The sequence below is a fragment of the Pelmatolapia mariae genome, linkage group LG5, assembly GCF_036321145.2.
Source record: "Pelmatolapia mariae isolate MD_Pm_ZW linkage group LG5, Pm_UMD_F_2, whole genome shotgun sequence".
Classification (NCBI taxonomy): domain Eukaryota; kingdom Metazoa; phylum Chordata; class Actinopteri; order Cichliformes; family Cichlidae; genus Pelmatolapia; species Pelmatolapia mariae.
In genome coordinates, this window is record NC_086231.1 from 20,689,436 (window position 1) to 20,708,641 (window position 19,206).

Here is a 19,206-nt window from a genome sequence, read left to right on the forward strand (position 1 = left end):
ATTGTTGTTCACATAAGTTTCTTAAACCATGAACAAATGAGTAATTGTCTAATCTGGAATGTAAAGTGTAGTCATTTAGTGACATACAAAAGTGAGAATGAGAACTTGCAAGAATAAAAAAACAAACAGTAAAATAAAAACTGTCCTTAACACTAAGGATCATACAATTACAGTTCTGCATGGCTTTCTGCAAGAGTCTGTTTCTTAGACCATGCACTAGTGAGATGCACTGCCTTCCACCAATGTTCATTAGGATGTTCTGAATGACTTCAAAGATGTCCTTAAGTTCCTTTGGATAGTGTATGTTGAGGGCAAAAAGAAGGCCCATCAGCATGGAAATGGCACTTGAGACATCCCTCAGATTAGACAGGATTACTGCCGCCTCAAGGACAACCAACACATCGATGTCTTCTTCTTTCACCATCGCAATGCCAACTTTCATCCTCTTAGAAAACGTGTCTTCAATACCTGTCGGCTATAAAAGGGTTCAAAGACAAAAAAAAAAAAAATTACACAATTACAATTACACAATATCCCGTGTGCTTAACAATTCATGTCTTTCCAAAGAAGAGCCATACTGATGCTTTGGATGATGGTGATTGGCTTTGGGTAACACTTATTAGTTGTTAAAGTTTTTTCAGAATGAGATATGCACCCCCATGTTACAAATCCATTTCTTGCTTTAAACAAAGACCATGTTCATAAATAACTGAGCATGTCTTCAATTGCAGAATTCAAACAAAATTTTCAATTTAAATGGTAAATGGCCTGTATTTGTATAGTGCTTTACTAGTCCCCTAACTAGACTCCAAAGTGCTTTACACATTCAGTCATTCACACACATGGGTGGATGACTGAATCGTGACTCAAGAGTTGACAGTTCGTCTTATAATTGGAAGGTTGCCGGTTCGAGCCCCGGCTCCGACAGTTTCAGTCGTTGTGTCCTTGGGCAAGACACTTCACCTGTTGCCTACTGGTGGTGGTCAGAGGGCCCGGTGGTGCCAGTGTCCGGCAGCCTCGCCTCTGTCAGTGCGCCCCAGGGTGGCTGTGGCTACAATGTAGCTTGCCATCACCAGTGTGTGAATTTAAATCTACTTATGCTAAATATTGGCTGTGCTCTAAACCAAATCTGGCTGAGAATACATGAAATGTGCAAACTGCAGCTACACTACAGGATCAGATTATGGCTCCATAGACAATGCTTCTTTAATCAGTTTATTGATTAAAGTTTATTTTTTCCCCCTATATTAACAGCATGAAAAAAGAGCATATAGACATGGCTGAACAGGTTGCATAATTGGCACTGAATATCAACATCCACCTTTACCCAGCTGCCCAATGACTCTCGGCCAGTAACCTTTAATTGCTTACCCAGTCTACACAGTCTCTTTTCCAGGGTCCAGGACATTTCACCAAAGTATTGCCCCCCACAGCTGTAGCAGCCACTGCAGCCCCTTAAATATCCTAATATCTCTGCCATTACAATATACAATGTGAGAAATCAAACGTAAAGCTGAAGTGAACAGTACAGCAGCGAAATGTCAAAGACCCTGGTGAAGACATGAATAAACACAAGACACTAATAATATCAATGCTAGCTTGCCAGTTAGTTTCTCTGAAACCCAGACCAAATCCAGTGTCAAAGATCTTGTAATAATACATTTGGTGAGGAAAAAGTACACATGTACTTTTTAATTTAAAATCCACTGTGGTGCTGTCATTATTAAATTTACTAAAAGAAACAATGCTAACCTTCACAGTCTTGAAAGTGTGTGAGGGATCTTCCTTTAGAAAATGAGGTCCTCTGTCCTCTTCCTTTGTGTAGGGCTCTGGTCAAAGAAGTCAAAAAGAAAACAAAAACACTTTTTAAACAGTGTTTATGAAGCATGTAGACAGCTCCAAATTCACAGCTTTTTGATGCATAATTCCATCAATATATGATTATCATTGGAGATTTTGAATCAGGCTTATCAGGACATTCAAGTAGAATATGATATCCAACCTACCACCAATATACATAGATTCTGTAAAAGTTACCACACTAAATGTCCAGTTGTGAAATATGATGACAGACTTTACTTATCAGCTTTCTTTCAATGAGTTCATCAGTTGAACTGGATAACCTAAAACTTAAACAAAGGATTAGATTTCGCAGTTGAACACTTACATCATCTCCGAAGCATTTTATGAGCCTAGTTAGCGCTTCTATGCCGCTCTTGATTTTGTACAGCTCCACGAACCTCTCCATAATGGTCAAGCACAGCAAAAAGGAACCCTTTCAGGTCAACAGATGTAAGACGGGCAAATTCTGCTTCAACCTGAGCAATAGAAGAAGAGGGGTGGAGAGTACAGGCAGAATTAAAAAAAGATTCTTTGAGACCCAAATTTAAGCAAACAGTCATCTGAGGCCCATTAGAGAAAACACAAACACACAAAAGCAAACAAACAAAAAGATGCACTTTACCTGCCGTTCAGCAAACAAGGAAGTTCAGAGAACAATAAGCTCTGTCCTGAAATCTTTTAAAGTAGAATGATTGTGAAAATGACTTATGTGATGTAAAACTTTAGTAAACGTGCGATTAAAAGAACACTGAGTAAAAGGACAAGTAACAATTTCCTTATTCCTCAGATGTTTACCTTGATGAGCAATACTGTTTTAGTCCAACTGCCTCATTAAAGTTACACAACAGGCTTTTTACATTAAAGCCAGCAAGTCCATTACATACTCCCTTTTTAGATCTGAAATACTGTGCACATTCTGTGTATATGTAGTGGACAGCAATTTACCCCAAAGAGCGCAAAGTTTGCAAGTCCACCTCATTTAAATGACAAAGTCAAATGTGATCATCTAGACCTGTGAAAATAAATTAATGACAAACCTGCAGTTATGGATGTTATTACAACCACAAGAACCTAAACAGTCTGCTCCATTGCTTTTGTTAATGAATCATTTGTTGGTAACACGTCTGAATATTTAGTTTATGCCACCTGCATGTGATCATCAATAGTGCCATATTACTTCTTAAGAAGTACCCTGACACTACAATCTTTATATCATTTGTTCTACAGAGCTATTAAATTACAATATAATCTGAGGTGTTTCCAGTATGACAAAATGCACAAATTGTAACTTACCATTTGACTCCACTGACAAAAATAAATCCCCAGCATCAAGTTTGGCTTCACAGACCTAAAATAAGTAAAATAAAAATATGTTATAATTATATTGTTTTCGCCATTTATTCATGTTTGCTAATTTTCTGACATATAAACAATGTTAGTTTTGTTACAATACAGAGAATGCAGTTTAATTAAAAGGTAAATTATGCAAAAAAAAAAAAAAAAAACTTCTGCAGTATACCATGCCAAAAATCAGTGTCTCTGATGCCAATTATTTTATCACTACAGCTCGTTTAGTATGGAAACTCACACAATCTAGTCATACTGATCACAAGAGTTCAAAAATAAGTCAAAATAGTGAACTGTTGTTAAGCATAAAGCATTTCAGGGTAACAAATAACTGCACAATATAATTAAAGCAAAAAATAAGCACACTGGAGGACTATCTGATAAAAACTAATATAATGCTGGTTTGTAGACCATATTTTGTCTCTGTCCTCAGTGCACTCTTGCAGCTTAGCATGCAGCAGTTAATAACACCTTAAGTGATTACATAGGGATAAACAGATGACAACAAGCATCCGAGTCCTGCCAAAAAGTTCTTTTTGAACCCAGCCAGTTATTGGAAATATTGCCAAAATGAACTTCCACCAAAATACAACAGCCTGTGAACTTGAAAGAAATTTACAAGTACAGAGACAATATGAAATAAGCTTTATTAATTAGCTGAGTTAGCTTGCTAATATCGCAACAGGGTGAGTGCACAACCTTAAAGCTAGCGGCACAATACTTGTGATTTGCTCAGCGCCACATTAAACCCATAAAAAAGGCCATATGTCAGTTTATTAGGTTAAGTTTGGTCATGACACACAAGCTGGACCTTGTCGGCTAAAGTTACATTAGCTAAAGCAAACATTTCGGTAAAAGAGAAAAACACACGTCATGCCATAAATTCAAAACATGTTCCAACTTTTGTAGCTCTCTTTCCTTATAGTTATAACCAATGTTACTCACCTTGAAAGCATATTCCAAAGAAGACGATTAGAAAACGTCCAAGTAAAGTGAGCATGTCGTTAACCGCCAATTCCCCATGATGCACCTCGGTAGCAGTCACGTGAGGCAGTTTTGAATCCTGCTGTGCTCAACTTCCCCACATTGTCAAGTTCACATAAGTTTCTGATTTAGCTGGACATGAGTTTTCAAGTTAGCTTTTTTGGTGTAATTGGGACGTTTTTAACTTGTAATTCTATGTTATAACAACAACTTCAGTCATCTATCGTCAAACTGATATAGAATAATATGTTGAAATAACAAACAGCTAGAATTACATTTTACAGTGTAGATTTTATTTTATTTTTGTATTTAATTTAAATGAAATAGTTTAAAAGAGTTTAACTTTCTTATATATTTTTATTTTATATTTTAACTAAATTATTAAAAATATTTTAAAAGTATTAATTATTATGACTATTTTCTAATTATACATTTTGAGGTAAAAATAAATCTGTCCTCCTTATAATAAATAAACAGGGTCTTATTTCAAAGTGCGACTTATAACCTTTAGTTTAAACGTGTCACAGTTACTACAGTAAACGACTTTATGATATACATTCCTCTCCTTTCATCTTAGTATAGAAGTTATTCCTGATCCATGATGTGAGGTGGATTATCCAACTCTGTACAAAATGTTAAGCTGATAAACTGTTTAACATGTGCGCACAAATCTCTAATAAGTAGCGTTTTTCATAAACTCATTTCTTGGAATATTTTCTCGTGATCTGCTGTAGGTCACACTTAATGTTTTTGTGTTATTGCAGTGCTCGTGTAACAGACGTGACTACTTCAGTTAAGGTTGTTGCTGGCGTTTACTGTATCTTAATCCTTTTCACAACCTTGGTCACGGTGTAGAATGATGTAACATAACTTTTACAGTCACTGAAAAATAGTTTTTGTTGTTTGGTTATAGTCTTTAACAACTTCTTCTTTTGGGTGCTCCCTTTAAGGGATCATCTGTTTCTATCTCACCCTATCACTAGCATCTTCCTCTGTCACTCCAGCCCTATGCACGTCCTCCTTCACTAGATCCCTGGACCTCCTCTGCGGTCGTCTTCTTTTCCTCCTGCCTGGCAGCTCCATATTCAGCATCCTTTATCCATTTTGTCCACTATCTCTCATCTGCACATGGCCTATCCATCTCAGCCTTGCTTCTGTAACTTTACTCCATACCACTCAACCTGAGCTGTCCCTCTGATACACTCATTTCTAATCCTGTCCATTCTGCTTACTCCCAATGAAAATCTTAGCATCTTCAACTCTGCCACCTCCATCTTAGCCTCCTGTCCTTTTTTCAGTCCCACCGCCTCCAAACATACATCATAGCGAGGCTCACTACGATCTTGTAAACCTTCTTTTTAAAATGGTTAAACTATAACATTTTTAGAGTGAACCTTCCATAGAAATTTCTACAGTGACAATATTAAAAGGGATTAGAAAATGAGATCATATTTCTCCTATATCAACTTCTCTTTATCGGCTCCCTGTTAAATCCAGAAGTGAATATAAGACCTGTCTCCTCGCATAAAACTCTTGAATAATCAGACCACATCATATCTTAAAGGCCCGATAATACCATATTGTCCAATCAGAGCACTTCGTTCTCAGACTGCACACTTCCTGGTGGATCAGAGAGATCCTAAAAGTAGAATGTGGGACTTCCCATGATGCACTTCTTCTCCATTCCTGTCTTTGCACACCCAGTGTGTTTGTAACCCCACTACTGTATGTCAGTAAATTAAATTGTGTCTCTGCTCTTTCCTATATTGTTCATATACTGCTTTCATACATTCACACTTACACTACAATGGATCCATTAGACCAAACTTGGGGTTGAGTATCTCGCCCAAGCATGGGCTCATTAGTCAAGCAAAAATATTGTTCTGGTCCCAGTGTTCTAATTGTGTTTGCTCAATTTTTGCTTCTTATGGAAGAAAATGGACAGTTGGATGCATATTTTTACCTTGATATCCACGTCACCTTAAGCTATTGAAAAATGCAATAAAAAAAAAAGAAGCCAAAATAACAATAACTGTAAAAATAATCAACAAGTAATTAAGTGTTGATGTTGGTATTGGTGGTCATTGTTGGCACAGAATAGAAACTTCACTGGTCACTCATCATTAAAACTAGATGTACTGTCTTTGATGCAGGAAATACAGTTTGTTCTTCCATGTAAATTAATGGCATACTGGGACTGCCGTGGAGAGTTGCACCAAATCTGCTCAGTATTTCTCTATATGAACTTACTGGTGAACCCCTCCACAACAGTCCCAGTTTCTCATGTGGCGTCATGGGAAACTTAACCTCCCACTCCTGAAAGTTTAGTCAGAGACATCGGATCCGTACACATCTTAATAGATACGAAAACATACCACTAGAGGGAGCTATTGTATAAAACAAGCAGTGTTTATCCTCAACCCTTTAGCTCAGGCTTGTACAATCACTGCAGTTTGCTGTCACACGTTGTTATGTATGGAGGACCACAAGAGCCACGCGCATCGAAATAAAGAATTCTGTGCTTAAATAATGAACTGTCCTACAAGAAGAGTGAGACTCACAGGACCAACACTGGATTATTGTCTTTTATTAAGCATCAGTCAGTAAAATGAGAAATCTGCTTTAAAACTGCTCATTATAGACATTTTCCTATAGCTTTTTATTCTCTTTTCTTTTCTTTTTTAGATAATATTTACAAGTTCTGTGTGTCAAAGTTTCATAGCGCTACATGCACTGAACAATGGGAAATCACAAATATTCTACAAAGTCAACTGGTACAAAGTACTAAACTTTACAAAAGAGACATTTTCCCAGACACAGATGGGGTGACGTACAGACCTGTGTGAGTTGAACAGAATGATTATTTCCCTGAAGGAGGGGGAAGAAAAGGATTAAAATCAAATGATGTGTCTGTATTTGGCTTGAAATGCTTACTCAGTGATCAAACTTGTGCTTTCTGGAGTTGTATTTGAACCAATGTGTAACTTTGTATTTTTTCAGTTTTTTCTTTGTTTGTGTTGTTATTCCTATTCTCGTTAAAAAGCAGAGGGCTTAATTTAGGCAAAATAAATAAAGTGCAGTTCAGAAAACAAGAGGAAATTATATAAAAAGCAACAAGGACATTGTTAACATTCATCCAACACAGAAAAAAAAATATTCAAATAGACTATGGCTTGTTTAGAAAGTCAACTAGATTATAGGCTCATTTTCCAAAATATTATTTACTGCATGTCTGACTGTTGAATGCTAATGAACCTTCATTCTTCACCGTGTGACACATGCTCCCCCCTTTCCTTGTTCTTTTCTTATGTCCCTAGCACCTTCAGCAGCCAAAGTTATATGACCATTTGTCAGTTTGACATTTTTATTCTATTACAATGCAGCATTGGGCTGGGCTGCAAGAAAAAAAAAAGCAAAGTAACTACACAGTCAGCGGTGTAGCTGTGTAGCTTCCTCCAAGCCACCCCTTTTGCCAGACTTGCAGGCAAAGTTTGTTCTTCAAAAACTGCATGACACCATCTGACCAAACACACTGCTGTAACTGAGCCTTTCCTGCAGGCTCAGACCTTTCCGGTGCATGCCCAGGATTGTATTTATAGACTCACTGAATTGAACACATCCTCAAAAGGTTGCCTCATCTGCCTGCTTTGCACTGTCATTCTTCACAGAAGACTCGAGCAGAAGGCTGGTCCTTGTAATGGAAAATGCATACGAGTGATATAATCTGACTGCATAACTCGGCTTCTTACTGACAGAATATCATGGCAGTTCTTTTGCCTGAGAGATGCTTTACTCTTCCCAAAAATGAGCGAAAAGAAAAAAGAAAATTTCTTTGTTAATACTTCCATGCTCTGCTCTGAATGATTAACTTCTGTCTTTGTTGGTCATGAGGTGAAGGAGCAGAGGAACGTCAGTTATAATCAGGGTAACAGCTCTACTGCACAGCTAGGAAGCTGAAGTCTTTATTAACTGCATCACCTTAGATGCGGGCATATGTTCATACTCTGTCTGCTGTCTTGTAATTTGCTGAAATGTGTCCATGTTTCTATGAAAAAAAGGGAATATATGACTGTTTTTAAGAGGCCCATAATCCAGTTTTCTGTTTACACATTTTTTTTAAGCCTTCACCACACTCGAGTGACAAGCGAGCAGGGAACAAACTGAGAGGAATGAACAGAATGTGAATGCTGTCTGCACTCTCAATATGCTATTTGAGTCTTTAAGGACTCCATCTCTACAAATTCGACTACTTGCTTGCATCAAATCTGAGCCATTCAGTCATCTCAGCCATCACCATGGAAACAGTGGTCGTTCACTCTACCGAGCAAGTCCCCACCTGTTTGTTTGTGTGGACCGGGCCTTTTCCGTGCACCCGTTTGGCGCTTTTTGAGTGAAAGTGCACAGGAAAGACATGAGAGAAAGTGCTGTAGATATCTAATATATCAGTCTGACAGCATGATGACCCAGTTCTCTATGTGTTTATTCGCTGTTTGTTTTATTGTCATTCAGGCTCCATTAGACAGGGCACAGCGACAGATTCAGTGTGCAGAGTAGGCGTTCTTAAAAGCAAAGGCACCAAAATATCTAACTCATATTACGTCTAATGACTGCAGACATTGCACAGCGGTGAATATTTCTTTTAAGCTTAAGGTCCACTACTGAAAACGACTGCTCGTAGCTGGCTTGCATGATATGTTGTAAGTTACAATAATATAAAACTGATACTTGCTTGGTTTCTGTAAGAAAGAGCATGAGAGCACCGGATGATCAACGCCCAGATCGCTCATGTGTCCGGTGATCATGTGCATTCAGAAAAGCGGGATGATGGATCCCTTTGGTTGAACTAAAGTGGCCTAATGTACCTCCTTGCTGTTTGTGTATCAGAGTGACAAGCTGCACATAGCTGCGAGGTGTCTTTAAGTTTATAAAAGATGTCATGTGGACTCAAGTGAGCATAATGTTTTGGATTTCTGGAAGCGAACCACTTGCCAGGATCCAGAGAGTGTAAATAATCAAATTAGCTTTCTAAATGGATCTGAAATAAAGTGCTTTGTTCCCGCCTTCCTTTTTCATTTTCTTATTTCATCCTCCATCAGCAGTCGTCTTCTTCAGGGGCCAGCATGCTCTCTCTGGCTCACATGTTTGTCCCCAATGAGCGAGTATGCCCCCCTGAAATATGTCACATTCTGCTGTTTAGAAAAGGAATGCTTCAATTTCTAATATTCTTTGAGATAAATCATCTGCATGAGTTATCAGACAGAACAATTCTTTGGTTCTTCACATCACACAAAGAACAGAAGGACAGACATTTACTGGGAGACAGTAGCAAACAATACAAATGTATGCACTGCAGAATATTGTCTAATAAATGCAGCTCCATTGAAATAATGCAGTACTTGAAATGCAAAACTATGAGATTATGCACAATATATTTATCTAAGAATCCATTCTTTTAGAAAATAGCTTAAAAATATAAATTATTTTGATTCTTTACCTTGTACAATAAATGTGTGTCGTTGTAACAGATTCTACTCGCGTAATTAGAAATGTACAATATTCACACTCGGAAGCTCAACATTCGAAAATCTCTGGGATATTTTTACTGCTGTCTTTCCAGCTGTTTTGATGCTCATAAGCAGTGTCGTTTAATGCAAAGTTTATCAGCTACACCAGGAATGGCGACTCCCCCTCAGCTCCTTCAAGAAACTTTTCATCAGTGTCAGACCGTTTTTTTTCGTTTAAGTTTCCTCCACATTGGACATGAAGTCTGAGACACGCAAAAGACATTTAGAAACAAAGAAAATAGGTACACAAACACGGATAACGCATTTTTCTTCTGTGTTAATAATAAAAAAGTGCTCTCTCTCTCTTTCTCGCCAGCAGTCTGGCACAACGAGAACAGGAAGGACATTCACGGATATAACCTCACAGTGTGTCTCTGTGTCGTTTAATGTGACCTGTGCAGTAAAAAAGAAAAGAAGAAAAGAGATCAACGAGTATGACACTGAACTTTTTTTTGACGACAGCAGACTGAAACACTTGAGTCTTACTCGAGATCACACTCAAGACAAGAGACCACAAACGTTACATAGGAATAAATATAGTAGATATGAAAGGTAATGATTAAGCACACGTGTATGCTGCCTGACTGCCTGTTAATTTCTGGCTTTCGCTCTGCTGTACAAACATAAAACACAGGAGACGACGTGTACTAAGGCCAGTTTTGAGGAAGGAAGTTAAAGGAAACAAACTACGCATTTTCCCACCACTTCATCATATACGCTGAATATAGGTTATACACTGTGTAGAAAGTAAAAGAAAATGTGTATTCCCCTTACAACTCAATATGCCATGTTTCAATGCCCTTTGTGGTTTGCTACTGATTTGACAGCCTTTGCTATTGTGGCGTCAAAGTGCTATCCAGGGATGCCGGGAAAGTAGGTTTTTGCCTTATGAAAAAGAACAACTGTAGTCAACTAGACAGGCTAAAAGAAATGTATAAATTGTAAAACTCTTCAGAATGTATTCCTTGCTTCTTTTTTAAAATCTCTTAAGAGTTCTCTGCTAAAAGGATTTATTTACGAGTTATTAGTAGAAAGAAGCTTGAGAGGACACAAAATTCTTTCCCAGTGTGCACAGTTATTGTTTCTTCACGGGATAGAAGTATTTTTGTAAGTCTTTAAATGTTCCCGCAAATGTTTTCCGTGCCTTTCATAACGCCGGGAGGTTCCCTGCGCTTCTTATTTGCTTGTCACCTCCTTTGCTTTCTACTCACGTTCTGTCTGTTGTCTCTTTTCTTTTGGTTCTTTAAGAGTTAGAGTGACTCTTCTCTCCCTGAAGTGGCTGAAGTTCCTGAGCCACGTGGTTCTCCTGCCCCTCTAACGGCAGTGTGCTGTTTCCCAGCTTCCTTTGGAGGCCCTCCATGTGGTTGGGAGCCTGCTGGAAAGTGGAGCGATGGCCAAACTTGGGGCTGGATTTCTCCAGGAGTCTTTGGGCTGGGCTGGCGACTGAACCATCATGCGGGTGCTCCTCCTCATCTGTGTCAGCATCAATGAACTTACTGACGGAGGCATCGTGGAACGTGAACATGCTAGGCAGTAAGTTTTCTGGGCTCTTGCTGGGTGTTCTGCTGCTGGCGGTCGTGTAGATGGATGCCTCAGGGCTCTGCATGGACGAGCTGTCGGACAGGACTCCCGTCCCCGAATCCTCACCACCTCTGAAGTTGACTTTATGAGAACGACTTTTGAGTGGGTTGTTGATGTGTGTGCCTCTGGGGTTTGTACCTTTGCCTGTCAAGGGTGTTGTGGCACCTTCATGCTCATTTTCCAGGGTGGTCTCCAGGCTCGGGTTTGTACTGACCTTGCCCGGGATGTTGCTGATGGGGCTTTGGGAAAAGCGAGAGCTCTCAGGTAAGTCAGTGGCACAGCTGATAAAGCTGTCGATACTGGACATGCTCTTCATGTCTGTCACAACCTCCAATGTGCTTGGGATAGCTTCATTGGGTATGCTTCCCATCTCAAGCTCAGCTCTTTGTCTACATTTGGACAGCTGCCCCTTTTCCTTGCCGGTGAGGCTGGGTTGCGTTTGGGTCTTGGTCATCTTGTTGTACAGCTCCTCCAGTTTCTGTGCACTGAGGTGCTGGGGGCTGCTGGAAGGCTTGGCCTGCTCTACATAGTTTGATTCAAGGGTCTTGGTGGGGCTGCCTGGGGTGGTCTTTGACTTGTGTTTTGGAGTCCCTTTGTGGATATTAGGAGACACATGGTTATCCTGGAGTTTCTCCTTCTTTTCATCAGATTTCTCCACCATTACGTCCATGAGCTCCACACTGCGGCCAAATGCGTCTTTAATGTTCATAGAGACAATGCTACCATTTCTCCTAGCTCTCTCCAGAGCCTCCCTTCTTTTGATGGCTTTCTCCTGCCTCTTTTGCTCTTTGTAGAATTCAGAGAAGTTATTTACAATGATGGGGATAGGCAGGGCGATCACCAGAACTCCCGCAATGCAGCACAACCCGCCGACTATCTTTCCCAGCAAAGTTTTTGGGTAAATATCTCCGTAACCCACTGTGGTCATAGTAATGGTAGCCCACCAGAAGGAAGCTGGGATGCTCTTAAACTTAGTGTCTTCTTCATCTTTCTCAGCGAAGAACACCAGACTGGAGAATATCATAATTCCCATGGCCAAGAAGAGGATAAGGAGACCCAGCTCATTATAACTCCTTCTGAGAGTAAAGCCCAAGGACTGAAGACCTGTGGAGTGACGGGCTAGCTTCAGAATACGCAAGATCCTCATGATCCGAAAAATCTGAACCACACGGCGGACATTTTGAAACTGCAGCACGCTCTTGTTGGATTCTGTCAGGAAGATGGTGACATAGTAGGGCAAGATGGCTAACAGGTCAATAATATTCAAAGGACCCTTAAAGAACTTCCATTTGCTGGGGGAAGAGAGAAAGCGAAGGAGGTACTCCATAGTAAACCACGCAATACACACGGCTTCCACGTGGGCCAGTTGTGGGTTGTCGGTGGGTTGATCAAACTCATCTGTGTCCTGCAGCTCTGGAAGTGTGTTCAGAGACAAGGCAATGGTGGACAACACAATGAAGAGGATGGAGATGATTGCCAGGATCTGGGAAACACAGAGAGACATAAATGTTTAAAAAAATGTCTGAGGTATAAACTTCCAATGCTCTGTACTCATCTACTGCTATTTCCCCAGAACAGTGTAGGACAGTCAGTTCTCCCCTTTGGTTCACACAGCACTCCATAGTCCATCGCTGTGGTAAACCTGAAGGGGGAACAAGGAGCATTAGCATGTTAGCGGTGTCAATTACTTCTATTTTAGTAACATTTAACTAAAATTCAGCTATTTGTAAAATTCCTCACATTGTAGACTACAGAAGCTGAGCTGAACAAATCAAAAAGCGCGATATTGATCAGCACATGCATGCCAAATGTGGATAGCTTCGGAGTAATTGCCCAATCCATTTTGTTAATCTTACACAAACAAGAAGCAAATGCTTGATCATCAGAATATCTCTTAACCGATGGCCGTCTAGACAGAAATGAACACTTAGAGATTAAAAGACTGCACAGAGTATGCAACAAGTCTGAAACCATCTGTTTTGTATTCATGGAAGGCTCCTTCTCATTACCCTGAATATGGAGCTCGCACCACAGTTTTTATTTTCAAAACCAGATTCATCAAAGTTATTATTCACAACAAAGAGGAAAAGTATCACAGATACATCAAACATTGCTGTACATTCAGGGGAGTCATTTTGCTTTATTGCAGTTCACAGCGAATATCAGTGCAGATACTAAAACCATCTTTCGGCTGAGTTAATCATGTAGAGAAAATCTGATATGATGACAGCCTTGATGGGATATTTTTTTAGACCAGATGGTTTGAAAAGCTTCTTTCAGAACAACACTCAGTGTCTTCAATTGACCTTCTGGCTTTTCTTCAAGCATCGCCGGCTAATGAAAACTGACAGTCAGGTCTATGACTGGGTGTCTGCTGATGAATGGGAAAAACACTGCCACTCCAACTCTGCACTGGCACAGTACAGCTGGTCTTCAGGGCTGGGATCAGGTAAGATGCTTGACTGAATCAAAACTGATATAAGAGTTTGAGTCTCGTATGGCAGCAAGGACGGTCATTCCCGAGAGAAACTCAATATCAAAGAGAAGAACTGGTGTTGCTCCATTTGTAGCATTTAACTGCATTTTTCAGAAATAGCTAAAATGCCCCGGTTCATCCTTTTGATGATATTAGTTCACGGCCCCTTTAGCTTTTCTACTTTCATGTCAGCATTTCAAAAGAAGGGTCGGAGCTAATGTGAACTCTGGGGCATTTTTCTTTTTGTAAGTGTCTTGCGTTACACTGGGAGAGAGTGTAAGCAAAAGACAAGAAAGCGAGAGAGCGAGAGCGGGTTTCTGATTCTACTGATACTCCTTTGACACTTTACTGCTTCTCTCTCCATTTCTATTCATTCTGCTACAATCCTTCAATGCCCCGGGCTTCAAGAAAACCCGGATGAATTACTTTGCTACAAAGGACAGCATGCGTAGCAAGCAAGACCCACTGAAAGGCTACTGGAGACCTTTTAAAGCACTGAGCTACCTACTAATGATATAATCTGCTGAGTACAACAGGGTCTAGTCATAGTGCTGGGGATTAGGAAGCCTACACCATTGTGGCTGTGTAGGTGTGCCACACCTATTATTCCTGTCCTGGAGTCAGTGTGAAATCCAGCACAAGGTCACTGTGGAGGCTATGTCCCAGGCGACTGGAGAGCGGGATTATTCCCTTGTGCCAGTCAACCTCTATAAGCTTTAATTAATCTTGACAGGTGAGTGCTTGCACACCTAGCTTGGCCTTTAAAGAGAGAGGGGCTAAAAGCAGTGAAACTTTTGTTCGGATGAGGCAAGAGAGGACAGGAGTTTAGAAGCAAGAGGGAATTAAAGGGCACCCCAAAATGTAAACTTTATCAGAGCTTTCCCTGAAATAGCCTGCCTCCTGGTCTGGATCCCAAGAGAGTCAAAATGATGGATTAAACTCTGAAATAAGACCTGTTAGAGGTAGATTTCAGGTAACTAAATAATCACACTCAAGAGAATAAATCAGCTAAAGTTATAAAAAACACAAACGTTACCCTTAACTGTAAAAGGTAAAAGTTTGCGGCATTGTTTTCAGTAGTTTTGCGAGGATGTGGAGGTCACACAACTTAGCAGAAACCCTAAAGTGGAGTTTTGGGAAAAGCAAATCATGCAGGCAGCGCGCTGATTTAGCATCAGATTGGGACTCAAGACTGAGCCTGAAGTGTTCAGTGGAAACCGCGCTCAACAGATCAGGACTTTTCTAGCAGGCTGGAGTGCACTTTAATGTATCACGCTGAAACCTGGCTGTGTTGTGTAAAGAGAGCACCTGAAGGATGATGAGCTCCAGTTCCCATCAAATTATCTCCCTCGCTCACCTTTTCTCCTCCCACCCTGGTAGTGAGCCAACTAGGGTCAGCCAGAGAGGAGATTATAGGGATGCAAGCTCGCTACAGTGATACAGATAGACACAGGCAGAGAAGGATGTCTGCTGAGGACACTCGGCACTGTGACAAATCTGTGACGAAGGGAAAATGAGGCTAGCCCAGTCTGTGCTTTGCAACAGAAACCAATGAGCTCCCTGTGGTAAGGACACATGGAGTGCAATATGATTGTGTTCCAAAGTTAAAGTTAAAATGAATCGGTAGTTTCTTTATGTAGCTGACAGAGTGCAAAACTGAAAGCTGAAATATGTATGGGCAAATGTATTACAGTACAGCAGGGACATTAAGACTCAGATGCGCTGCTAAAGAGGGTTATGGTCAGTGCTGTGTTACCTCATTAGCTCTTAATGACAAGCACTGGAGTCATGAGGACAGCCCGTCCCACTTCCTGTTTGCATAAATGGAAGATAAATCTGATCAAGGCTGTTGCTGCTTCTGCACAACCATGGCACACGCTCACCCCTAACAAGCACAAACACATTGAGAGAGAGAGAGAGAGAGACACACACACACACACACACACACTCCCCCCCTCCAGCTCAGTAATTAGCCCCAAGCCTCCTTTCCCTGCAGGCCTGTAGAGGCAGGAGACTGAATATTTAATATCCTCCTCAAGTGCAAGCTTTGCTGTCCTGGAAAAGGTGTGCATGAGTGGATCCTCAGTGGGCCATGGCGGACTGCAGAACCAGAGATGTAGCCTAGTTTTCACACTGCGTTCACCACACGGGGTTGGTTCAACTTCACGCTTGATCGAGGGAGGAATGGACAGGAAAGCAGGGTGTCTATTAACACCTGGCAGGAGGCTTCCACAGGGAAGGAGTGTCCCGTCAGGACAGAGGGAAGGGGGCCTTGACAATGATACAGTTGTGTAACCAAGTTGTGCTCATTTGCCAGGATGGAAAAAACAAAGTATTTCATTATTTTTAACGAGTGTCCTCACTTCTATATTTTATCAGACATACGTTATTTTGTTTCTCGCTGGTGTTGAGTTCCGATATATGGTTAATAATTAACTTGGACAAGCAACAAGGCCAAAGTTGTTGTAGTGACTGATTAGAAAAAAAAATTGCCAGCCCCAAAACAATGATCCATTTTTTTTCAGGCAAAATGAATGTCAAACTTTGCCCAAGTTTGTGGCTTGTTCCATCAAGACAGATGCTATAAAACTTATGCATTACGGAGGCAGAGCACTTACTTACAAAAGTGATGTGTTTCCATGGGGAGGAAATGCATCACAATATGAATGCTTTCAAATGCTTCTGCAGCGCATTTCACCCATCAGCTTTCCATCAGTTTCTTGGCATCTCTGAGATCATATTTATGTTCTCAGAGCAACGTGTAGCCTAAGCATGCTAAGATTTGCCAATTGGCACTTAGCACAAAGTACAAGTGAGCATTATGGGAGAATTATCAGTTTTAGAGGCATTTAATCAGAAACTAACCTTTGACCACATTTACATTTTGGCTTCAAGAGCTGTTACTTGAAAAGTAATCATCACAGAGTTATTACAACTGAGGGCGATATGAATACAGAAATACATGCAGTAAGGCAGGGGTTTCGAACATGAGGCATAGGGGCCAGAACTGGCTGATAAAGACTCCAATCTGGTCCACTGGATGACTTTGGAAAATGTGAAGGAGAAAAGAAATTTTAGACTTTTAATAGTATTTTGTATTTTACTGATAAAGACCTCCCCCATGGCCATTCATGCTACACCAACATAATTTTACACATTTACTTCTTAAAATTTAATCCCAAAGAGTCATGCTTACAGATTTCTTTCTGTTGAAATAGCACATCATTTTTTTAAATATACACATCTATGCACACTGGCAGGGAGGGAAGTTTCACTGGTCCGGCACACATAGGATCAAAGTGGTCTGGATGTAGCCCTTGATGTAAAATCTGACATGAAGAAAGTCATAAAAACTGTGGGTGTGTGAGATCTTAATAAAGCACAACTACAAGACACTTGACTGACATTTTGGTCTGAGAACAGATATATATATAAACTGATAAAAAAAAACCCTGATACTGTAGTCTCAAAAAAATAACATCTCTTTTTTACTAGCGTTTAGGATTTTCCACTGCGTCACGCTGCGTGAACCGATGATTCACTTCTTCTTTTTAACTGGATTCGCCCTTTTCGCAACAAGAGATGAATCAATGGGGTGGATTATGTCACGCAGTGATTCACTTCGTTTTATTTTATGCGTGCATGTTGAGTGCAAGATGGCACCTCTAATCCTCTTATTGTTGTACTTGTCTGTGTCTGGCCAATAAATGTTTTTCTGCCCTTTATGCAAACGACTGACCGGTCCTCCTACAGGGGCTGCTGTGGTGCTGCAGTTATTTCCTCTGCGGGACACTGGGTCAGTGTTTTTGTTTTTTAATAGAGACAGGGGAACAGATGGATGGTATTACATTGCTAATAAATAAAGTGGAAAGTCCTCTCCTTAGTGGAGAAAAGGCCTGTTGCAGCTATAAACACTATAACTCCCCAGGGTTACAATCACCTTCTTGGAAAGTTCCACAAAGGGACTGCGGTGCAATAAAAACTGCTCTCACCTGCTGCTCTTACATAATATAATTATGATGAACCCCTGAACATGCTGTCCTTCCTTTTATTTCCCATATAGTACTTTTATAGTTTCTGGGACAACATTGTTTACATTTTTTAATATTTTGCAACTGTGAACAAACCTTACAAAAAGACTTTTACACTTTAACCGGTCTGTGGACCTCTACGGCATTGAATCCTTTTAAGGATTAGGTTATAATAAAATGTGTCGTAACTGCATAAATTGATTTAAAGACAGACCAACCAACTACAATGAGGGAGAACACAACAGAGAACAGAGGGAAACACATAGAATATATACACAGGATAACGAGGGAACAGGCCAAGGATGGGAAGACAGCTGACAGGGGAAGCAAAACTGAACATAATACACACGAGATGGAGACTATCAAAGTAAAACAGGAACTAACACACACAGAGACTAGATGTCAAAACTAAGACCAGAAAATACAACAGAGCAGAAATACAACAACAACCACCAAAACCTGGAACACAAACCAAATATTAAATAAAATGCACGTGATGCATATTGGTGAGTTGAATAGTAGCAGAACAGCGCACAAGAGCGCCCCCTCAAAATCAAGTAAACGGAACCTGATGTGTTTTTGGAACATACAGAGTCTTACAACACAGAGAAATACGTTAGTTAGTCAGGAAGGGCATCTGCCAAATCAAATATGCGGAGCTACCCATTGTTGTGACCCTTGGTGAATGAGGTGACAGCTGAAAGTAGCTTCTACAGTAATATAATACAGAAAAGCAACAACCAGCTTTTAAACAAAAAACTTACTCCGAGTCTAACTTGAGCATCGAAATTGACAAGACCTTCTGTGTCCCACACAGGCGTACCCCCCTGCTTCTTTTCACCTTACCTAGCAACTTTTTCTGTCCCAACTTTGAGCCTCTCCATAGAGAGCCTTTGTATATCCTGTGCTATGTACTGAGAAGACAGGGAGATAGATTACTGAGCTCGCGGCTACTCACAGGATGTGTCCTTTTGAAGGTGTGAAGGTGGTGCTAAAACGCTGAGGACAAAGTGCGTTAAGTGTGCGCTCACAGATTTCTGGTTTTTGTCTGACTTTCTGTGAACCTCTAGAAGTCTAACATGCACAATATTTTGCATTATTTTAGTGGTTATCCAGTTCAGATTTAAAAGATAAAGTATAATTTAAGATATACTATTAAATTCATTTCACCCAAAATGTCTGAAATTATAGTATGAGTTGTAAAAAACTGAAAGTGACCTGATCTGGGCTAATATTTAACAGTCTGCAGTGCATTTCATCTGATTTTTCACTGTATTAGGAGCTCATCATCAGGCGCTCAGAAGCTAAAGACGTCTGCCTTTCGAGGATGGCAGAGAAAAGGTGAGAGGTGGCATAAAGAACAGAGGTGGCTTGGTGAAAA

The 19,206-nt window shown here is 40.3% G+C and overlaps 1 protein-coding gene and 1 long non-coding RNA gene across 2 annotated transcripts in view; both read right to left on the reverse strand.

Moving 5' to 3' along the window:
• Nucleotides 1–219: 219 nt before the first annotated feature.
• On the reverse strand, nucleotides 220–2,307 carry LOC134627115 (uncharacterized). Its single transcript, XR_010093870.2, has 3 exons — nucleotides 2,168–2,307; nucleotides 1,753–1,829; nucleotides 220–475 (listed from the first exon to the last, which is right to left on the reverse strand). It is a non-coding gene; the product is annotated as an uncharacterized LOC134627115 (long non-coding RNA).
• A 4,438-nt stretch (nucleotides 2,308–6,745) lies between these two features.
• Nucleotides 6,746–19,206, reverse strand: part of LOC134627765 (potassium voltage-gated channel subfamily B member 1-like) — a 41,468-nt gene continuing 29,007 nt past the window's right edge. Inside the window, exon 3 of the mRNA XM_063474142.1 lies at nucleotides 6,746–12,801. Coding sequence (XP_063330212.1) covers nucleotides 10,981–12,801 — 1,821 coding nt within the window. The 3' untranslated portion in view covers nucleotides 6,746–10,980. The remainder of the gene's footprint in view (nucleotides 12,802–19,206) is intronic.